Below are 23,303 nucleotides of genomic sequence, written 5' to 3'. Positions count from 1 at the left end.
TAGGAAAAGGGACATATGTATTATACATGGACTTGCTTGGGTAAAGATCAGATATGAATAATCCAGAGCATACAGTTAGTTATCTAAATATGAATATACTGAAGTGAGCTGGTGCCCGCATATTGCAATGATGTTTGCTTTGTAACTGTGTGCAATAATCATAACCATGTACACTTTCCAAAGAACACATTTTTCAAAGGCCACATGAAAGTAGGTTGGGAGTTTATGTAATTAAATGTGAATTACTCTTTTGCATTAACTGTGGTGATCACGAACATTCAGCACAATAAATATGCTAAAAATAATTCAAGTCCCAAGTGCATTCAGGAGAGGGGAACCTAAGTGAGGTTTGTGTTTGCCAGTCTGCACAGAGACTTTGAGCCAAATACGCATGCATAAATCTAATCTCAGATATTAGTTGGACACTGTCCATGAAGAAATGCAATTCTGGGAACACACCTCATCCCCAAAGCTACAAGAGAAGAATTCAGACAAACTCTCTGCCTTGGGTGTACACAGAGATCCATAGGCAATAGGGAAGTTTCCCTTGGATCAATTTACAAGGAGGATTTTCTCAGTGATTAGGGGTCAAAGGAAAACTGCTGGGTCTAGATTATCACAAACTGAGATGTGGAACATTAATTTCATTGCTCAAAACGCAGAACTACTGGTTTGAAAAATGACCACACATTACTAGCTGCTTTATGGAACTGAAATACACACAATACTCTATTAATATCACTGATGTTACAATGGACATAATGAAATACATAGTGGAAACAGTCTCATGTTGCATCTCTTTGTCTGTTCATTGCCTATATGGAGCCAGATTCTGCCATGCTTGCTCTACAAATCCACTGAAGTCAATGGGGCTACTCACTGAGCAAAGGTGACACAATGTAGCACTTAAATTATAAATACTGAAATTGTCTTTTTACATGTCTGTAAAGCATCTAACACAATTTCCAGTGCTATATACATAATAATAATATAATATACATATGATCAGAGATTAAGATGTTACTTGCACTGACAGCAATAAATGCGGTTTAGAAAAGAGATCAGTGCCTCAGCTTGGTAGAAAATCTACTATACATGCAGAATATGGTGAAGAAAGTATCCAGACACTGTTAGGCAAATATTATCCCATAATGCTGCCAAGCACAGTATCAACATGAGTTGTTTGGCCTGTAACTGCCAGCTGCACAAGTTACCAGCAACGGTATCCTTTGCTTTCTCCCCGTCCTCTTTTTTTTTTTTTTTTGGGGGGGGGCGGGGCGGTGCTCCATTTCATACTGCAAACTCCTTCTTTATGAGCCAATTACAAAAAATGAAATTCAACCTGCTGAATCCTGATCTTAAATACTATTTGTTTAAAATACACAGTATCAGAGGGGTATGTCATGTGAGTCACCCTCCTGAAGCCTGTTCCATGAGTAGATTCCCCAAGGATTAAATGGACAATTGTTAATTTCTTTCTCACTGAGGATGCATATTTAAATTGAGACGTCAGAAGTATTGTACCTTCATTCATGTACTTCAGTGCAGCACGACTATGCAGGAACATTCTCTCCAAGCGTTACCCAAATACTCAATACAACTAGGGGCGTCGTTCCATGATTTTGAGCAACCTTCACTAAGCCAGTCACACTCCTAGCAGGGGCGGGGGATTTGTGCTAGCGGCCTCACCGAATATGTATTCATTTTGATTTAGCCCTAACAGGCCAGTGTGGAATCCCGTGCGAACGGGAAAGTCCCTAGGCCCTCCCTTTGCAGAACTGTCCCAATCAACCGAAATGAGCCGCTGCTCCGAAAATCTTTCCTGACCGCAGCGGAGAGTCCTAAGCACAGCGCCTGGTGCATGCACCCAGGTGGGTCCAAATGAAGGACGCTTTGCAGGTGACTGTCTGGGAGCTGAGATCCCCCTTTTCCAAGAAGCGTGGGAATGTCCAACTTCACAGAACCAGCGGGAGCGTCTGAGCGAGCGAATCTAGCCTGTCGGGAACGGTAAAACCCCCCTTGGGGAGGGCGGCTGTCTGGAGAGGCAGCGGGGCGTGGGCTGTGAAATTCCTGCACGTCGGAGACCAGGGGAAACCACCGGCAAGCCTGGGAGCTGCAGTGGACACGGAGCAAATGAGCGGCGAAGCGCTCCGCTAGCTGGAGGCGGCGGGAGTTCCCTGGGGCTGCGGGGCGGAGTTTGGACAGCCAGAGGCAGGCAACAGATAGTTACCGAGTAGGAGGGCAGGGAAGGGGAGTGGAATTCCCCAGGATTCTCCCCCGCCCCAGCCTGGAAGTTAGTCCCGGGAACCCTCCCCCTCTTGGGCACCGGCGGATCAATAGCAGCAGCAGCAGCCGCCCGGGTGGATGTGTCAGTCTGGCGGCGGGGGCTGGCAGTCAGCACAGCCCAGTGCCAGGTGCCTGCAGCCCGGCCCAGTTGCTCCGCGGGAAGAACATTGTCTGCGTCCAACAGCTGCAAGAAGCGTGCCGGTCCTGCTCGGCCGAGCCCCGCTGCCGACCCTCAGCCCGGGCGGGGAGGGAATGGACAGGGAGGGTCTGGGGCTTGCTCGGGGCGGCAGATTTCCCCAGCACGTTGTTCCCGGCGGAGGTGGGGAAGGAGCGGGCTCCTGGCCGATCGGAAGCAGCTGATTCCCCCACCCCGCGCCTCCTGGTTTTGCGGATGGAATTGAAGGCGGGGTGCTGAAGTTGTCGAAGCCTGCCTGGATCCTCCCCTCCGCCCCTCTGACAAACCATGCGGGATCTAGCGATCGAGATCGGGATACGAGTTCTGCTCTTCGGTGTCTTCGTGTAAGTACCCGGCCGAGGGAGAGCTCGTTCCTGGCCCTCCCAGCTGGTGCTTCCGACCGCCCGAACTTTTCTCTGCCCCCCCCTTTGAGTTACCTGGCTCTTGACTTTCTTTGGTATGGCCTCCATTGCTTTGATACATCCCCCCCCCATCCTTTTCTCACTCTCTCTCACACACACATACATCATTTCTAGATATGAAACCAAGTCACTCTCAGTGCCGATGGCAGGTTAATGGCTTAACATGTCTGGGCTGGCGTGTTTCCTGCTAAATTCCCTCTCTGCCCTCGCGCCCGATTTGATTTTTAAAGCACTGACTGTTTAGATCAACTGCGGCAGCTGGGATTGGAATGGCACTAAGGAAACTAGGACTTGAGGAGCGGGGACTGCAGGAGTTGGACTGGGCTTGTACATGCATGCCAAGCGTCTGTCAGTTCCCCGGTCCGTCTGTCCTTCCTCTTATCTTTGTCCACCTTCTTTCTTCATTCTGGCTTTAGCTGAATGTCGAAGGTGGGAGCGAGGGAGGGGGAGAACTGCAAAAAGAAGAGTTAATCACCCCTGTCAAAATTGATGCATGCTCCTAACAACTGTTTCCTCACAGTCTTATTAGCTTGTGACTGAGATCTGTAGTTTTGTGCTTGTAATGGGGAAGCATTCCGTCTATCTGTGCACAATCGTTTCCAGCAATGTTTTCTGTTTCAGTGGCACACACCGTAGCTTTAAGCAAATTGATAACTGTTGCTATTCGCCGAGCTAAGAAAATAGGAACGCAGGATAGTAGGGACCGATGGTTCGTACCCCTTTCTTGTCACAGACGTTTTTGAAGGCACCAAAGCTACTGCAGTGAATTTCATTTTGTTCCGAGGATAATCTTTTATAAAGAACATGAATAATGCCCAATCTATGCTGGGACAACAATGATGTGTCAAGGACCTTAAGACGATTGCTGTAAAAAAATTCCGTGTGTGTGTGTGTGTGTGTGTAATTCCAGCAGGTATAATCTTCTTTTGGAGCAGTGTTATTTTTAATTGCATAACTAATGTATCACAGCCTTGAAACAACTAGCTGGGTGTTAGAATGTAATGTTTCTTTCAGAATCTTCAGTGTGTGCTCAACATTCCAAGGAGAGGCATTCATGAGTAAACAGCAATATAATGTCATGATTCCTAAGAAAGACATGAATATCAAAATACTGTAGTTTAGATTGTGAATCATGTGTGTGTGTATATGTGTGTATATATATATATAAAGAAAGCTAAGGAGTTGGAAAACTGACTTCTAAAGATTCTGAAAGAAGTACAAGTATTTCTATACCTACACTATTTCTTTAATTCTTACTCCTTGTCAAATAGTGCTACTCTAGTAGAAACAGTCATACAGTAATTTTCTCTGTTTACGTAAATATCAACTCAATAAAATTTAATCCTTTTTTTCCTTTATGGTAGAATCCTTCAATCTTTAGACATTTGAACAATGAAAAACTTCAGTATTTTAAATGAGTTCGTTTTAGCTGCTAAATGTTTACAGATTTTTATTCTCAAACTTTGTGATCTCTCTATGCTGCATTAGAAACTGCAGCAGTTTCTTTGATCAAATAAAGGTTACAGCCACAGGATGGAATTTTTAAAAGTCCTGTTTACTTCTTACCTCCTTAACTATGGATCTAGTTTGACACAAACACATACAGAAATAGTACAGGGTATCCATTAAGCCATGACACTGCCTTACAGCTAGTAATATTTGAATCCTTTGATTTTATTTCTATCTGGGCCTGTCATTGCTAATGAGTCATTTGCCTAATATACTTTTCGCTGACATATTCTTCAAAGCTCTTCTTTTTTATTTTTTAAATATTACGGCAGATCTTTTATTAGAAATGCAGCGTGTTTGATAAATGTGACATCTTCATTTTGATCTAAATTCTGATACTTTTCATAGACTCATAGAAGTGTAGGGCTGGAAGGCACCTTGAAAGGTCATCAAGTCCAGACCCCTGCACTGAGGCAGGGCCAAGTAGACCTAGACCATCCCAGGGCAAATGTTTGTCCAACCTATTATTACCAACCTTCAGTGATGGAGATTCCACAACCACCTTTGGAATCCTAGTGCAGAGCTTAAACTACCTTTATAGTTAGAAAGTTTTTCCTGCTATGTAACCTATCTCCCTTGTTGCAGATTAAGACCATTACTTCTTGTCCTACTTTCAGCTGACATGGAGAGCAATTGATCACCGTCCTCTTTATAACAGTCCTTAACATATTTGAAGACTATCAGCCACCCTCCCCATGAGTCTTCTTTTCTCAAGACTAAAAATTGCCTGTTTTTTTTTTTTTTTAAATCTTTCCCCATAGGTCAAGTTGTCTAAACCTTTGATCATTTTTGTTTGTTCTCCTCTGGACTCTCTCTAATATTTTCATATCTTTTCTAAAGTGTGGTGCCCAGAATTGGACAGAGTACCCCAGATAAGGCCTCCCCATGCTGAATATGGTGTGACAATTACCTCCTGTGTCTTATATATGACCTGTTAATACACCCCAGAATATTAGCTTTTTTCATAACTGCATTACATTGTTGACCCATATTTCATTTGTGATCCATTATAACCCTGAGATCCTCTTCAGCAGTACTATCACCTAGCCAGTTACTCCCCCTTCATAGTTGTGATTTTGATTTTTCCTTCCTAAGTGAAGTACTTTTCACTTGTCTACTGAATTTCATCTTGTTGACTTCAGACCAATTCTCTAATTGATCAAGGTCATTTTGAATTCTAATCTTGTCCTCTAACATGCTTGTAACACCTCCCAGCTTGCTATCATTTGCAAATGTTATAAGCATACTTTCCACTCCATTATCCATGACATTAATGAAAATACTGAATAGTACTGGACCCAGGACTGACACCTGTTGAACTCATTGGATATGTCCTCTCAGTTTAACATCAAATCATTAATAACTACTCTGAGTACAGTCTTTCAATCAGTTGTATATCCACCTTGTCGTAATTTTATCTAGACCACATTTCCCTAGTTTGCTGATGAGAATATCATGTGGGACTGTCAAAGCCTTACTAAGATCAAGATATATCACATATACTGCTTCCCCCCATCCACTAGGCCAGTAACCCTGTTAAAGATATAAATGATTTGTTTTTGACAAATCCATGCTGGCTATTCCTTAAAATCCGCTATTAGCCTCTAGGTGCTTACAAATGTATTGTTTATTAATTTATTTGTCTCTTTTGGGTTATTGAAGATACGCTAACTGTTCTATAATTCCCCAGGTCCTCTTTTTAAAGATAGGCATTGTGTTTGCCCTTCTCCAGTCCTCTGGGACCTCACCCATCCTCGGTGAGTTCTGAAAGATAATTGCAAACGGTTCCGAGACTGCATCAGCTAGTTCCTATTATGAATTTCATCTGGCTCTGCCAACTTGGATACATCTAATTTAGCGAAATAGTCTTTAACTTGTACTTTCCCTAGTTTGGCTTGCGTTCCTTTTCTCTTGTTATTAATTGTGTTGAGAGTCTGGTCACCATTTACTTTTCTAGTGAAGACTGAAGCAAAATTGGAGTTAAACACCTCAGTCTTCTTGATGTCATCAGTTCTTGGCTCTCCTTTCTTGCTAAATAGACAACCTACACTCTCCTTCCTCTTTCTCTTGCTCCTAATATATTTAAAGCCTTATAGCCTTTTATGTTCTGTGCATTTTGTGCTTTAGCCTTTAAGATTTTATCTTTACATGCTTATGTTACACTTTTATACTCCTCCTTAGCAATTCATCCATGTTTCCACTTTTTGGAGGATTTCTGTTTGATTTTCAGATCTTTAAAGAAGTCCTGATGGAGCCATATTGGCCTCTTCTTATTCTTCCTATCTTTCTGTCACAACTGAATAGTTGGCAGTTGTACACTTTTTACTATCTGCTTGAAAATCTGCCAGCGGTCCTGAACTCATCCCTTAACATTTTCTTCCCACAGAACACGGCACCTTACCTACCTATTCTGAGTTTGTTAAAGTCTGCTTTTTCAAAGCCCATTCTCCTTACTCGGCTGCTCTCACTTCTTCGTTTCCTTAGAATCATGACATTTATCATTTCATGATCACTACCAGCCAAATTGCCTTCCATCACCTTAAGATTTGCTATCCTGTTGGTCAGAATCACATCTAAAATGGCTGTCCCGTGGTTCCTTCCTCCACTTTCTGAAATGAAAAGTGTCCTCAGTACATTCCAAGAACATGCTGGACATTTTTTGTTTTGTTTTTTGCCATATTACTTTTCCAGCTGATGTCTGGGTAGTTAAAGTCCCCCATTGCTACCAGGTCTTGTGTCTGGATATTTCTGTTATTTGTTCTAGAAATGCCTCTTCCACTCTCCTCTTTCTGGTTTGGAGGTCTATAATAGACTCCTACCATGACATCACCCCATTCCTCCCACTTTTATCTTTTACCCAGTGACTTTCAACTAGTCTGCCTCTCACTTGCTTCTGGACCTCAGAACAAGTATATATATTCTTGATGTATAATGCAATACCTCCTCCCTTTTTCCTTGCCTGTCCTTTCTGAACAAGCTGTACCCCTCTATACCATTATTCCAGTCATGAGATTTATCCAACCAAGTCTCTGTAATGTCAGTTAAGTAACAATTTAGCTTATGTGTTAATGTTAATACTTACAGTTCTTCCTGTTTATTCCCCATTGTCCTTGCATTTGGGTATAGACATCTAAGATCTTGAGCAGATTTTCCTCTGATTTCTTCTTCCAGCTCCTATGACTCTATTGTAATTTTCCATGTCCCTCCTCTGCCCCCCAACATTTTGCTTTCTGTCAAGGTCCCTTTTTTAATGCTTATCTGTGACTTTCATCACCTGCCCCCTTTGATGAGTCATTGCATGAAGGTGTCCTTCCCCTTCTTGGTTCGGTGGACCTCATCTCTTCCCAGCAGATCTCCTTCCCACAACAGCATCCCATGAACTTCTTGATTCAATAGCTCACAGCTTTCAAGAAAGAAATGCTTTATGTAAAGTCACCAAAACTCCAAATGCATAATAACTTATCAAACGAGGCTAGCCCTTTCATACAGCTAGTCTTCCACTCTTGCCTTCTGGAAGTTCTGGAGATATATACATTATGAAAGTTTAGTAGGTAATTTTCAGCATCCGTTTGGCAAAGAAGAGATCATGACTTCTAAAAGTACTGAAGATTTATTTGCGATTCACATCTGGGTAGATATTTTGTTTTATGAAAGCTCGTACTTTAGATCGTAATAGTTATAAGGATACAATCCCTGGGTAGAATGAGAATATACTGACTTTGTATTCTGGTAATCGAAGCCTCAAGCAGCTCTTTGCTGCTATGATGATATACAGTATTTTCCAATCTCTGTTTTTCCTTTCTAAGTTTTATTTTTTTGCAGCGAGAGGAGAAGGGGGAATTCGGCTTTTGAAACTTCTTTGGTTCATATAGCTTTATTTTTTTTTTATGTTACACCTTGTTTTGTAACACAATCAATGGAATTATTGTGGGGAGGAGAGACATTTCATATATATATATATATATATATATATATATTTTAAAACAATAATTATTATTCTGTCAGTGTTAGTGAAAACGGGCAAAATGACCGTCCCTGGAATCTGAAGCCCTCTGTCTATCAGACAGCAGCAATACAAATGATCCTGTGCTGTACCACAATCCTGGCATGGAATAACCATCTGGGATTGAGAACCTCTAGGATTGAGAGGGCTGTGTGGTCTCCATCCTTCATTAGGGCAAGACTCCCATATGCAGTCCATTTACGAAGATGCTGTTGATTTTGGGTCACTACCAATTTGCACAGAATTAGAATGTTGACATTAGGAGAATGGTACCAAGCTATGGAACCAATCTTCTGAGAGCTGTTTGTTCCCCCCAGGTGGCTTTTTAGCTTCAACCTTCTGACTGACTCAAAATAATATACTGGAGCATTTTTCACTATGAGACACAAAAGAGAAAGATGCACTTTCTGTACCATAACATTGGCTGGTGATGAATGTCACATTTCATAAAGTGCTGAAATATGTATAAGTGGAATATTTAATACAGTTCAGGTAACTTGCTGACAGTTTTTGAAATCCACTATATTTCCAGTTTGAAAATACACTGCAACAACTGTCTCTCCTGTATTTAAAAGACTCTGGGCAACTTTTTCTTTTTGCAGCGGTGGTAATCACCATCTTAGACGCTTCTGATGATGGCAAAAAGTTGTACTCTTGAAGGTTGTGAAAGCTCTTTTTGATCAAATGAATACCATAAACTACCATAATTTATGCACCTTGTTGAAAGTTATGTATTAGCATGGAATAGGAATAATTCTCAAGTCCAGACTAAAAAAATAATAATGATGAGGCAGTCTGAGAAATCATTTAAGTTGGTATCTTTATCTATGCTTGATAAATAATTAAGGAACATCTTAGGTATAAAAATCCGAGTAACAAACTCCTGTGCCTTTATAAGGACCATGCGCTGACGGTTCTTTTACTCCTCAGGGTTCATTGCTACTGAAGGAGAGATGAGTTCAATAATATTTATTTGAAGATCTCTGCCTGCCTACAGTTCTGAACGACAACTTGCTAAATTGTTTAAAAGGAAAAATGTAGGATGATGCACGCTTTCCTGGAAGCAAGGAAAGATTTTCTTTGAGTTCATTCAGTGAAACAGTCCTTGAGCCATAACTGCAAACAGAAGTGTAGTGTTGTTTTGTATTCCATATAGTTTTTCCTGGTTCTCATCTGATTAACTAAATCGCTTTCCTTTTAGAAAAATATTCAGCATCATAAAATGGGCTGTCTGAACCCATCCTTCTGTGAATGAACGTGATGACTTGTAGGCAAAGAAATGCTTTTAACTGTAGGAGTTCATCAGCTTTATAACTTAAGTGTAGGCAAATTTTATATATGGTTCTACAAAATCAAATACCTTTTTAAAATCAGTTCAACCCATTTAATAATTAATTTGAACTTCATGATGCTTTTTTAAGTTACTCTGCATTAAAAATAAATACCATAGTGTGTTTACTAGGCAAGATTTTTAGGGTAGTGGTAGGACCATTGTTTGATAACAACCGTAAGAGTTTAATCTCTTATTCTTTCAAGAATTAAAAAAATAGTTTGGACAGATCCATGATCTGAACATATTTTTGTGCCTCTTGCATTTTGTAGTTATTCCTATGACTCAGAGTATTTTTGATAGTGCCTGATTGATGCTAAAGCATGTTAAATTTAACCTTTCAACCACTACACAGTGACTGTGACTTTTGCCAGTCATTAGAGATTTGATCAGGCAGACCTGACTGACTTGACAATTAGAGGAAACTACAGAAACATCTCAGGGCATATTTGGTCTTTTACATAAAAAAGGAAGTGGTACTGGCAATGAAATATGCATGGAGTGTGGCTATTATACTCTAAGAATGATTGCAGATAGGAGTTGCCTAGTAAGCTAGTTGACAAGATCAATCTTCAGACTAAGCTATATCTTGAAAGGGGGTCCTTTTCAACCATTTCTTGGACATATCAGAACATCACAACATTGGCTTAGAGTGAGGATATGAGTACCGGTCTCCATTGTTGAAGGTTTAGCATGGTGACTTTTAATATCAACAACATATCTCCAATGATTCTAGAGCTGCTTCTAACTGATTAAAAAGAAAGTTTTCAAGACTGCTTCATCAAACCTTGAACTCTTCAATGAATGTGATGTAATTACAATATAAATGCCGCTCAGGATAATTGGATATCTTTCCAACAGCACAGTCTTGTTAATAACATCCCTTGAAGATAAATGTTTACACAAATGCTTCACAAACTATTGGTTGTGATCCACTTATGAGTCATAAAGGTTTACAGTGGAAAGTGTCAGTGTATTCTACATAATGTTAGAGCAACTGCTTCAAAAATTATCTGAATGCCATTGTCTTCACTGGAGCAGACAAAGTGACCAAGTCTTTTGTGGCACTTGTAATGTATTTTCAATAGGTTTTCAGGATTTTTATATTCATGTTTTGGGTTTTTGTGCACTCTAAATAGCATATCAGTAACAAAAGCACTAGGTATGCAGCCTTCTTTTTTTGACTCATTCCTGTGCAGGAGATTTTACAGATGATCTGGACAATATTTCTAATGTCTCTAAATAAATAGGATGTTTTCTGGTTGTGAATCAGACTGTAACATTTATTATGTATATTGTATTTTACTGTCTGTGATGGGTTGGACCCTCCTGTCCGGGATGCCACCTGATGTGCTGGGGTCCCACTGGTTCTGCCCGTTCTACTACCCTGGGTTTCCTCACCCTATCTTAGCTGTGCCAGGTCCTCGAGCCTTCTCCGGCACACACACAAGTAGGGACACACCCAGCTGCAAATGGACAGAGGGATCAGCTCTGTGATTCACCCAGCACACACTTGCACACCTCATTTGGGGTATAAATCCAAAATAATATTGCCTTGCATTGTAGAGAAATCTATACAATGTAAGCTCATAAATTCACCCCCTCCCTCAGTGTGGAGAGAGATATGCATAACTTCTTCCCCCTCCTCCCCCCCCAGTTATACATTGCACAAACTGGGTTTTATAATAAACAATAACAAGTTTATTAACTACAAAAGGCAGATTTTAAGTGATTATAAGGGATAGCAAACAGAACATAGCAGATTACTAAGCAAATAAAACAAAACTCACATACTAAGCTTAAGACCTTAAAGAGACTGGTTACAAGAAGTAATTTCTCACCCTAAATGTTGCAGAAATTCTTGAAGGTTAGGTACCCTGCTTGCAGCTTAAGTCTTCAGACACCATATTCACAGACCAGATCCCCTTTCCAGACTGGGCTTAACTCTTCCCCAACTGGGTCTTTGTTTCTCAGATCTTTCCAGCTGTCATCCTGGGTGGGGATTCAGTGAAGAGTGAACCTAGACCAACATACTCCCTAGCCTTAAATATAATTTACATAAGATGGGAACCTTTTGTTTCCCAGTCTTGACCTCCCCCTCCTTTTAGTGGAAAATCACTAGAAATCCAAGATGACATGACCACCTGACCTTGTAGTGTCAAAGCAACATCCCAGGATGCTTCTCAGGAAGGAGAGAGATTAATATCTTCAAAGTCTTATTGTTTCTTCCTAATGGCCCATCAAGGCTGATGGCCAGCTGTCAGGTGGGTGTTTCCCAAGTACACACACAGTTGTAATTATTATATAGTCAATATTCCTAACTATAGATACAGCAATGATACATGCATACACATTGGATAATCACATTCAGTAAATAATAACCTTTCCAATAAAAAGCAACAGAGGGTCCTGTGGCATAGCAGAGAGGCATTGCTGGCACATGATGGCATATATAACATTGGTGGACGTGCAGGTGAATGAGCTGGTGATGTTGCAGCTGATCTGGTTAGGTCCTGTGATGGTGTTGCTAGTGTAGATATGTGGGCAGAGTTGGCATCGAGGTTTGTTGCATGGGTTGGTTCCTGAGGTAGAGTTGTTATGGTGTGGTGCGTGGTTGCTGGTGAGAATATGCTTAAGGTTGGCAGGTTGTCTGTGGGCGAGGACTGGCCTGCCTCCCAAGGTCTGTGAAAGTGAGGGATCATTGTCCAGGATGGGTTGTAGATCACTGATGATGCGTTGGAGAGATTTAAGCTGAGGACTGTAGGTGATGGCCAGTGGAGTTCTGTTGGTTTCTTTTTTGGGTCTGTCTTGTAGCAGGTGGCTTCTGGGTACACGTCTGGCTCTGTTGATTTGTTTCTTTATTTCCTTGTGTGGGTATCATAGTTTTGAGAATGCTTGGTGAAAATCTTGTAGGTGTCGGTCTCTGTCTGAGGGGTTGGAGCAGATGCGGTTGTACCTCAGCGCTTGGCTGTAGACGATGGATCGTGTGGTGTGTCCGGGGTGGAAGCTGGAGGCATGAAGGTAGGCGTAGCGGTCGGTGGGTTTTCGGTATAGGGTGGTGTTAACGTGGCCGTCACTTATTTGTACTGTGGTGTCTAGGAAGTGGACCTCCCGTGTAGATTGGTCCAGGCTGTACTGTGGAGTCCACCATGATTTCAACAGCTTCCACCCCACCATCAACCTCAGCCTGGTTGTACATTGGCCAAACCAGACAGTCACTACGCAAGAGGATAAATGGACACAAGTCAGATATCAGGAATGGCAATATACAAAAACCGGTAGGAGAACACTTCAACCTCCCTGGCCACACAATAGCAGATGTAAAGGTAGCCATCTTACAGCAAAAAAACTTCAGGACCAGACTCCAAAGCAAAACTGCTGAGCTCCAGTTCATTTGCAAATTTGACACCATCAGATCAGGATTAAACAAAGACTGTGAATGGCTATCCAACTACAGAAGCAGTTTCTCCTCCCTTGGTGTTCACACCTCAACTGCTAGCAGAGCACCTTACCCTCCCTGATTGAACTAACCTCGTTATCTCCATACTGATTTATACCTGCCTCTGGAAATTTCCATTACTTGCATCTGAAGAAGTGAGGTTCTTACCCACAAAAGCTTATGCTCCCAATACTTCTGTTAGTCTTAAAGGTGCCACAGGACCCTCTTTGCTTTTTACAGATTCAGACTAACACGGCTACCCCTCTGATACTCAACCTTTCCAGTGATATCTTGCATGACCCATCTTGCCCAAAACATATTTTAGCTATGCCATATTCATATCCTAACAATATTTCTATAAGGAATATGGAGTGTAAGGTCACACTGTCCATTTTCGTTGCATAACTGTAAGCTTCAACTGCCCAGGTGGTTAAATATTTATGTTTGTTAAAATATTATTTGTTCATTGACTTTTGATTATAATGAAATGGGAGACAAAGAAATCAGAGTAACTGAATTGCATATGCTAGGGGTTAGGGCAGGGGTAGGCAGCCTATGGCATGCGTGCCAAAGGCAGCATGCGAGCTGATTTTCAGTGGCACTCACATTGCTCGGGTCCTGGTCACCGATCTGGGGGGCTCTGCATTTTAATTTAAATTTTAAATTAAGCTTCTTAAACATTTTAAAAACCTTATTTACTTATATAACTAAACTATTGTTGTTTGTAATTATAGACTTATAGAAAGAGACCTTCTAAAAACATTAAAATGTATTAATGGCATGCAAAATCTTAAATCAGAGTGAATAAATGAAGACTCGGCACACCACTTCTGAAAGGTTGCCAACCCCTGGGTTAGGGTAACAGTATTTACAAGCTGTGTTGTTGCTTACATTAAGATTGCTCATGCAGTGAAATGAATCAAGTGGTAATACAGCTATGAATCAGAAGTGCACCCCTAATAATAAATCCTCAGCTAGGGTAAATCAACTTCAGTGGAGCTACTGTGATTTACCCTAGCTGAGAACTGACACAATATGTATAATCCTTCAAAAAACCTAAAATTAACTAACAGCAACTTCTTGTAAAAGAAATGTTATTCACATAGATGGGTAGTGGAAGGCAAGGGCAGTAGTAATACACACCCTCCTTGAGTGGATGCTGAGCAGGTTCAGGAATGGAGCATGAACTCACAAGCGAGCCTGTATAGATATGAGAAAATCACTGCAGTCAGAGATCATCATTTAAATATCCTGTATCTGGAAGTTAGTGTGGGACTTGGCTAAACCTCTATCTTATCCTTTAACCTTGCAGTCGAATACTTTAACAATATTTTGAATGAACAAGAGTTTTGCTGTTGTCCTTGAAATTTATAGCAAAGCGGTAGCTGTCAGCTAAACAATATTTCTTCTTTGGATTTGAGAATGCTTATGGGATTCTGCTAGGTGTGTTTGGGATAGGACATTTTCTCTAGAAACGATGGGCTAGATCCTCACTCGGAGTAAGTTGGCATATCCCCATTGACTTCCAGTTTATCTGGCTTAATATCTTCATAGCCCATATTGGGAATTATTATTAATACACCTCTACCCTGATATAACGCTGTCCTCGGGAGCCAAAAAATCTTACCGCGTTATAGGTGAAACTGCGTTATATCAAACTTGCTTTGATCCGCCGGAGTGTGCAGCTCCACCCCCCCGGAGCACTGCTTTACTGCGTTGTATCCGAATTCGTGTTATATCGGGTCGCGTTATATCGGGGTAGAGGTGTAATACATTTTATTCCTGTAGTACCCAAAGCACTTTGTCAGGGTGGGTAAGTACTGCTAGTAGAGATCGTTGAATAGCGCAGAAACTGAATTCTGAAAGACAGAGCCATCTTGCCCACGTTCAGACTCCTTTTCATTCACTATTAACGAGCCTCTTTGTTCACACTGATGTCTGCAGAATGGCTAGTCTTGGTATACCTGGATTTGCCTGTGAACAAGTCTTTTGTTAGTGAACAAGTCTATTTGTTCTTCATTAGTTTACTCTTTCTATTGTCCTATGAGGGAGCAGAAATAATACCATGTGATTAAGGTGACTGATTACACATCATGAATAATGAGGCATGAACACTCCAAAATGAAAATGTCATGAGTGACTCCTAGGTTGAAAATTGTTGGCCAGGTCTAGGAAACAGATGGACATAGCTACTTTTATGTTAATTTCTCCTTAGCTGAGCTTGAAGTCCTTATCATGTGGGACTTTGAAGAGGGGAAGCAAAGGGGGCAAATGATGGAATGTCGTCCCCAGTATGTAGAAAATGTAATTGTTAAAGCAGATGATGCCCCAGGACAAGCTGTCAGAACTACACAGCTCCTTCTAGCTTGTTAGGATTGGGTGAATGGAAGCCTATTGCTTGAGTAGGCAGAGTTCTGCTAACACAGGAATGACTCTTGAGGAGTTCCCTTTTTTGCTGAAAGGTTGTAATTGATTCTATCTAACCTATCTATCCATCCATACCCTGCAATCTGTTTTCATGCATTCAGAGGATTCCCTAAACTTTATCAGTATCTTATTTGTTAAAGTTCACATGATGTTTCTTACAAGGCTCGTTCTGCTGGGCTTAGTATGACACAATTGTTCATTGCTCCTTGACATGGCATGGAGTCTACCTGCCTCTTCCTATTAAACAGAAAAGCACACTTCTGATCTCCATCTTTTGTGTAGCAGAAGAGTGGAAGCTGAAGATGTAATGACATAACTAAGCCTTTTCATTCACCCTCATAGTTATGGCTGGGTTTCAGTGAAAGCTACAAAAAGAAAATGTTTTGATAGACCAAAAAAAGAAAAACATAAAATAACACACTCAAAAGGCTTAACGTGCATCAACAAACTGTACAAAGCTCAGCTGTTTCCCTGCACAGGGACCTATGTAAAAATGCAGATCCATCCTTCAGTTTTGATATCTGCATGTTGACCCCACCTGAGTTTTGAAACTCACTCAACATTTTGTCCTTTCACTTCACATCAAAACAAAAGGAAACCATAAGCCATAAACTGAAAAGCCCCAAGCCTCAACCAATGGCTCAAACGTGGCATGCAACAGAAACAGATCAGCAATGGGACCCAACACACTTGCTGCTACAGCATCAGTGCCCAGCTACTGGGTTTTAAAGAACTGACACAAGAAGGGGGGCGGTGTATATCAGCTTAAAGATTAGCATGGAGATGACAGTGAAATACAAAGGGACCTTTAGCAGGGAGGTATTGAGAGAATGAAAGGAAGGGAGAAGGAAAAGTTATGGTCACCAACAGAAACCAAATATCGTTGTTTATCTCCCCCCTATTGTTTCAGTTTCTCATTTTATAGCCAACAAGATGACAATATACAAGTAAAGTTGGAGTGTGCGCTGTTTTATCAAACGATTTGTGAACATTAAGCAAATGTTCTAGGGAATTCTGAGAGTAATTTGGTTGAAAACAAGGACCTCTTTGAGGTATAAGAAAAAACAAACATTAAGAAGTCGCAACAATAAAACTTTTTGGCTGTTTGCAATATATTTTGATTATTAGTGTACTTGTGTGATTAAGTCTTTAATATGAATTATGTTTTTCAGATAGTTCTGAAGAATAGAAAACTGCCTGCTATGAATTAATCCACTGGTAGAACAATGTCTTATGAAATCTTCTACTGCTATGTCAGCATTTTAACTGCTTAGGGTTGTGTTTATTCTTCACAGAGATTAAAGGGACACTGTTAAGCAGCTTAGCCCCAAATTAAGTTTTGTCCATAAAAAGAGTGCGTGGGCAACAGTACTTAACATAAATCAAGAATTGATGCATAGAATGAAAAATAATTCAATACAAATATTAGCTGGTAGGATGAGGAATAAGGTTTCATTTTCTTGGTATCTGTGCCTACCATTATTATTAGTTATTTCTGTTACACCAGTGCAGAGATGATACATTGGGCTAGGTGCTGTACATACACATGGTAAGAGAGAGTGCCTGCCTCAAAGGGCTTGCAATTAAACAAGACAGAGGGGCAGAGGAGGAAGTATGATCCTCATGTTGACTGAACTAAAGCACAGAGAGATTAAGTTATTGCATAGAGTCAGTCAGGAAGTCCATGGCACAGCTAAGAATTGACCCAATATCTCCCTGAGTTCCATGGCAGTGCCTTACCCACAAGGCCATTCTTCCTCTCTATTAGCATGTCAGTCATGCACAGAATCTTGTAGGAAGAAAACAGTAAACAAGACCTAAATTAAAAAAGAAAAGAAAAGCCTTTGAGGTCTTCTTTCTATATCATAAAAACAAGCAAACAAATAAACAAGAAGGCACAAACCCATTCTCCCTCACCCACTTTCCAGGTCATGTGCACAACTATGGCCTTGGCTACACTCAGGACTTCCCAGCGCTGCCGTGGGAGCGCTGTGAAGCACAAGTGTAGTCGCGCCGCTCTCTTGCAGCGCTGTAAGTACTCCATCTCTCCGAGGGGAGTAGCTGGCAGCGCTGCGAGCGAGTGTGCAGCGCTGCAGGCTCTGATTACACTCGCGCTTTACAGCGCTGTACTCGCTGTGCCCGGGGAGGGGGCGTTTTCACACCCCTGAGCGCAGCAAGTTGCAGTGCTGTACAGCACCAGTGTAGCCAAGGCCTATATCTTGATGAAGGCCCAGAATTAGGGATACATGAGTTAGTTTGGGTAAAATAAGAAATAACCAGAACTTTTACCCTAAATTTTACCATTTGCTTGTTTTAATCTTTGCCCCCACCCCCATTTGTTTTCACTTTTTTTTGCACCTCTGCTTTCCCAGGCTCTCACCAGGTCTGGAAGCAGAAATGTCAGGAGTAGTCTTAGAAGATTTCCAGCCTGATCTTGTTGACTTCAGATGTGATGAGAATCGAGATATGCATCTGAACTTCCAGATGCTATACCAAACCAAACCTCTGAACTCTTCCCTCATCGGGAGCTCACACCCCTCTCAAGGCATACATGCTGCTTATGGCTTATTGGCAATTCAGTGGGTACAGATATATATCCCTATTCAGTAGAGAGCTTTAATGTTCCAGACTCAGAAGTACTTGAAGGATGAGGTTTATTTTGTTACTTGCAGTGCAGTACATATTTGCTGGAGGAAGAGCTAAAACCCCTTTATGAGATTTCAGCCCATTATCCTGTTCCTTCCAAGTTTTAGACTATAGCCCAACATAGACCGCCTGTTACAGAAAGGAAATGAGATAGCTGTGGGCTATTTATTTATTGCTGTCGATTTTTCTCAGTGGATCAGTCTATCGTGATTAATCTCAGATAATTCTGACACTTGGAAAACATCAGATGTTTGACAGACTTTAGAGATACACTGTCCCCTGTCATGTGTTTTGATGTTAGGACTCTGGGTTGTAAAACACAACAGTCGATGATTTACTAAGCATTTACCTCATATCATCCCCATAATGTCTGTGCTATTAAGCCCATTATTAGGCAGCCACAAGCACATGAAATTATATTATGTATCACCTGATCAAAATTAATTGTAATTATAATTATTATTATAAAAGGGGAGCGATGACTGTTCAGAGTCCATAATACATTAACTCATCCCAAGTACAATTCAGTTAACAATTTTTGCAGACATTTAAGGTCTGTAGTGGCTCTCAACCTTCCCAGACTACTGTTCCCCTTTCAGGAGTCTGATTAGTCTTGTGAACCCCCAAGTTTCACCTCACTGAAAAACTACCTGCTTACAAAATCAGATATAAAAATACAAAAGTGTCAGAGCGCACTATCACTGAAAAATTTCTTACTTTCTCATTTTTACAATATAATTATAAATCAGTTGGAATACAAATACTGCACTTACATTTCAGTGTATGGAGCAGTATAAACAAGTCATTGTCTGTATGAAATTTTAGTTTGTACTGACTTCGCTAGTACTTTTTATGGAGCCTGTTGTAAAACTAGGCAAATATCTAGATGAGTTGATGTATCCCTGGAGGAGCTGAATGCCAACATGGGGATGTTTTTATTTTAAAATGATTCTTACATATTGAGATGAACAGGAAGCAAATGATGCAAAGACAGAATTAAATAGGTTAAAAGAAATGACATTATAATAAAAGAAGCAAAGAGAACCAAAAATATGAGAATTGGACCCGTTCTGCAGTATTTTTTCCTATTTCTTCATAATCACCCTGTCATCTGCTACCTTGTTCAGTGTAGCATTATCCAAGTTGCCCCTGCTTCTTCCTTGTCACTTTGATCATTATCCGCTATAAGGGTGAAACAGTTATGAAAAGGTCCGAGTAAAAGTTCTCTAACTCCCACCCAGAAATCTCTTTTGCTTTTCATTGAATAGAGGTTTTCTTGGTCCAGTTGTTTCCCTTTGTACACACTGGGAATAATGATACTTAAAAAGATACAGTGCTATTCTTGTTCCATATGCTTACGAAACATTAGCTAATTAATAGGAAGAGCTTCTAGGCTTTAGGAATTCTTTTGGCACATGTTAAGAAATGTTAGATCCATGTCAGTGAAATTATCCTGCTGTGTTTATCAAGTGTACTTGTGTGGTTAATGCATGTTCATTTAACCATTGCCTTTTCCTAACATAAGAATATTCCTCTTAGGCATGATAGGACTGTATGAGTGCAATCATGTAGTCAGATTGGAATCATATTGTAGGGCTTGAGAAAGCAGTGGACTTGTAACTTGGTGTTGAGAAACCTCACACTGAATTATTAAACTTCCGTCTGACATTCTTTCATAAAGATTTCGGACAGAAATAAAACTCAGCCATTGAGTTTTAGAACTTTAGAACCTTATTTGAACTGAACTTTGTCAAAAAACAACAACATAGAATGCCCCTTGAAACTTTCCAACTCCCATTCCTTCTGTGTTTGTGTAGGCGTGGCAGGGTGTGTGTGTGGGGGGGTGTCTGTACTGTACTTCTATCAATGTACTGCTTGTGTCACTTGTGTTCTCATATGGAGCTCTACTTCTCCCTGCTGCAAGTTCCCGCCCAATGGAGCTATCCTGCAGGACCTAGGTTCCCCAGGGCGGGGTTCTTCCAGCCCCAGAATCAGAGTAACATGCAGGCATGCGCACACACACACACACACGTGTGTCTGGGAGGATTGATTTAATCAGCACTCCCAAGCTGACCCCTTATATGTCCCTGGACTCAGTAAACTGGGTTGAGCAGCGCTTTCAAGCTGTCACCCTATAGGCCCTTAGACTCAGCAGGCTGGATCGAACAGCACCTCCAAGCTGCCATCCTTATATGTCCCTGGTGCAGCACGTCTCTATCCCCACTTTCATGTTACAATTGTTTTGGTAGTAATGCACTTGATGAGCAAACCCCACAGGATTTTTGGGCTCTGCAGGGATCTTGTAGCTTAGGTACGAGGAGTGTTGCTGCAGAGCGAATGAGGAAACCAAAAAACACCCACGGGGAAGGGGGGAGAGAGAGAAGCAACCAGCTTAATCATGAAAGTTATTTATTGCCAGGTAATAACCATAGGGGAGCCAAACAAACAAAACAGTTATAATATTAAATCTAACTTAAATTTGATTATAAAAGTCAGGTTTAGAAAATTATAACTGATCACACAAGTTAGGGTCAGAAGGCTATACCTAGAGAGAAAGACAGAAAAGAGAGAGAGAGAAAGAGGGAGCTGGGTTCTCACCACTCCATGAAGCTTGAATCGATTGGGAGTCCCAGGTAGTGGTGGTAGCTGAGGGTCCGGAGTACTGGAGACAGGCAGAGCCCCCAGCATGATCAGTCAGGAGAAGATGAAGTCCCAGGGGAACTGATGCAGATTTTGGATCCAGGCATCAGAACACTTACTTGAGCATGGGTAGGAGTTTTTGTAGAGAAACAACAATGGTTCAAGGGAGAACACTAGATTTGTTTATATGTAAACAAGGGAGTATACCAAAGTTGTTTTGTTCAGGCTAGACCATGGAAGCTGATTATTCCTGGCTTTCTGCGGTGTTCCTTGGAGGGAGCTCACAATGCAATTAGGGAGCTTCACTATTTTGGATACCAATAAAGGATTTATTACTAGAATTGGTCTGAAAACTACTGAGTTGGGAGTGTGCAGGAGTGGGTTCATTGATATCTGGAGCAGAGATCATGCAGTGCTTTCCTGCTTTTCTGGTCCCAGAGTTCCATGCAGTTCTTGCCTTGGAATCTCTGTTCTCCATTCTGTATGCTAATGGTGATGCCTCCTTGTCCCATCTTTGATGCAAATGAGGCTAGGGGAGTTTCCTTAATTCTGTCATCCTTATCCCAAGAGTTTAGGTGTGTCTCCCACTGCCTTTTCATTGCTTTTTGTAAGCCTTTCTTCTGATGCAGATTTGGTTCAAGCAGAGGCTGGGTTGTGTGTGTGTGGGGTGTCTTTCGTGAGTCAGACAGGCTGGGTACTGGGCCCTGCTTCCCCAAGAACACATAGCTGCTAGGTAACATCCCTTTTTAATGGCTGTGTGGTTTAAAACTCATGTTACAACTAATTTTAAATAGAATTTTAATCAAAATGAGGTTCCATAAATGTCAAGGTCTAGTGGTGTACTGGTGTATGCACTGATTAAATTTAGCACGACCGCCTCTGATTTAAAGCATTGAAAAGTCTTTGGCATCAACTGCAACCTATTTATCCTAGCCAGATCTATGCCTTGAAAACCAGCATTCTGATTTTCAGTGGCATTAAATAAAAATATTCCTAGCAACTCTCTTACCTTTCCATTTCTTGATTAGCATAGGAACAAATTGCTTGTATAATCCTTCACCCCCAGTCCCCAATTCACTTCTCTTTTTGTTCATAATTATTTGATGCTTTCCCTATTGATTTCCTTCAAACATCTCCTGGGCAAAAACATGCTGAATTTTTGATGTTTTAAATGGAGCAAAGTTTGGTGCTACAGAGGAAACATTGTTAAATTTTGTATAAACACTGTAAGGTCACTGCAGCTTATTTATTCAGGATCCCCAGGAGAGTGTGAGGATTGCAAATTATTGGGAGGCTGAGTAAACACAATTTCTCAGTAATAAAAGATCATCTGATCACTAGTCCAGGGCCACATCTTAGAAAAGTTTACTGGCCTTGAAAACATCTGTACCAGTCTGTTAGCTATATTCCTGTCACAAGGCGTCAGTGAGCAGTGCAGCCTAGCCTGTTGTCGTGGTCTCTCCAATTAAGCCTAAATCCTTCTCTGTGCTGCAGCAACGTCAGTGGTGCAGTGCCTGTGCAATTTTCTTTCCCACGCGGTTTTAGCAGCTAATTGTTATTATTTATTATAGAGGTTGTAAGCTTTTGCGCTTACACAGAGCTCTTCTTCAGGTCTTGGAAACTTACTCTGACTCTCCGACCGCACAACCCTAGTTGTCACCTACTGCCCCTCATTGGAACCCATACAGGGTATCGTCAAACAATTACAACCTATACTCATTGGGGACCCCATCCTGAAAGAAATTTTCCCAAACCCCTCTTCTGGCCTTCAAACAACCTCTCCAAGCTCATCATCAGAAGCAAGCTCCCCACATACTAGGACACAACAACTTAAAGTGGCACCAGACCCTGCCAGAACAACAGATGCAAAACCTGCAGACACATCTCCACTGCTACAATGATCAATACCCCTCAAAACATATCTTTGAAGATCCATAGATCCTACACATGTCCATCACAATGTGTAGTGTACCTCATCCAGTGCACTAAATGCCCCAATAACAACTATATGTATGAAATCAGACAATCACTATGCTCTCAACTGAACTCCCAAAGGAAAATTATAAAAGACAAAAACATCGTATCACCTGTGGGTGAACACTTTTCACAAAGCAATCACTCTATATCTGACCGATCAATCCTCAAAGTGCACAACACTTTCAGAAGATGAGCCTGGGAGCCTAAAGTCATAACTTTGTTTGACACTAAAATTCATTGACTGAATAGAGACACTGGACTTATGGCTTATTACAACAATCTATAACCCATTAACAATCCCTCCTAGCTCCTCCCCACCTCCACTTTCCTCCTTATGTCTGGAGGGTTGTTAACTCACCATTTTATCTTGACTGGTCCCTTGAAACATGTGTTAACTACTTATGCTAAACAATCTGTTCCATCTTGTGTTTAGCTGTGACGCTCTGAGT

General features: G+C 41.1%; 1 protein-coding gene across 2 annotated transcripts in view; it reads left to right on the top strand.

Moving 5' to 3' along the window:
• The first annotated feature begins 2,236 nt into the window (after positions 1–2,236).
• PLPP4 (phospholipid phosphatase 4) overlaps positions 2,237–23,303 on the top strand; it is a 95,787-nt gene continuing 74,720 nt past the window's right edge. For both annotated transcript variants that reach the window (XR_008445576.1, XM_054033299.1), the window contains exon 1: positions 2,237–2,805. Coding sequence is in view for 1 of the 2 variants with exons in the window: in XM_054033299.1 (XP_053889274.1) it covers positions 2,750–2,805 (56 nt within the window). In the remaining variant the exon portion in view is untranslated. The remainder of the gene's footprint in view (positions 2,806–23,303) is intronic.

Source organism: Malaclemys terrapin, chromosome 7 (genome assembly GCF_027887155.1).
Source record: "Malaclemys terrapin pileata isolate rMalTer1 chromosome 7, rMalTer1.hap1, whole genome shotgun sequence".
Taxonomy (NCBI): domain Eukaryota; kingdom Metazoa; phylum Chordata; order Testudines; family Emydidae; genus Malaclemys; species Malaclemys terrapin.
Note: the sequence above shows the minus strand (reverse complement) of the source record. Positions and strands in the feature narration are given on the sequence as shown.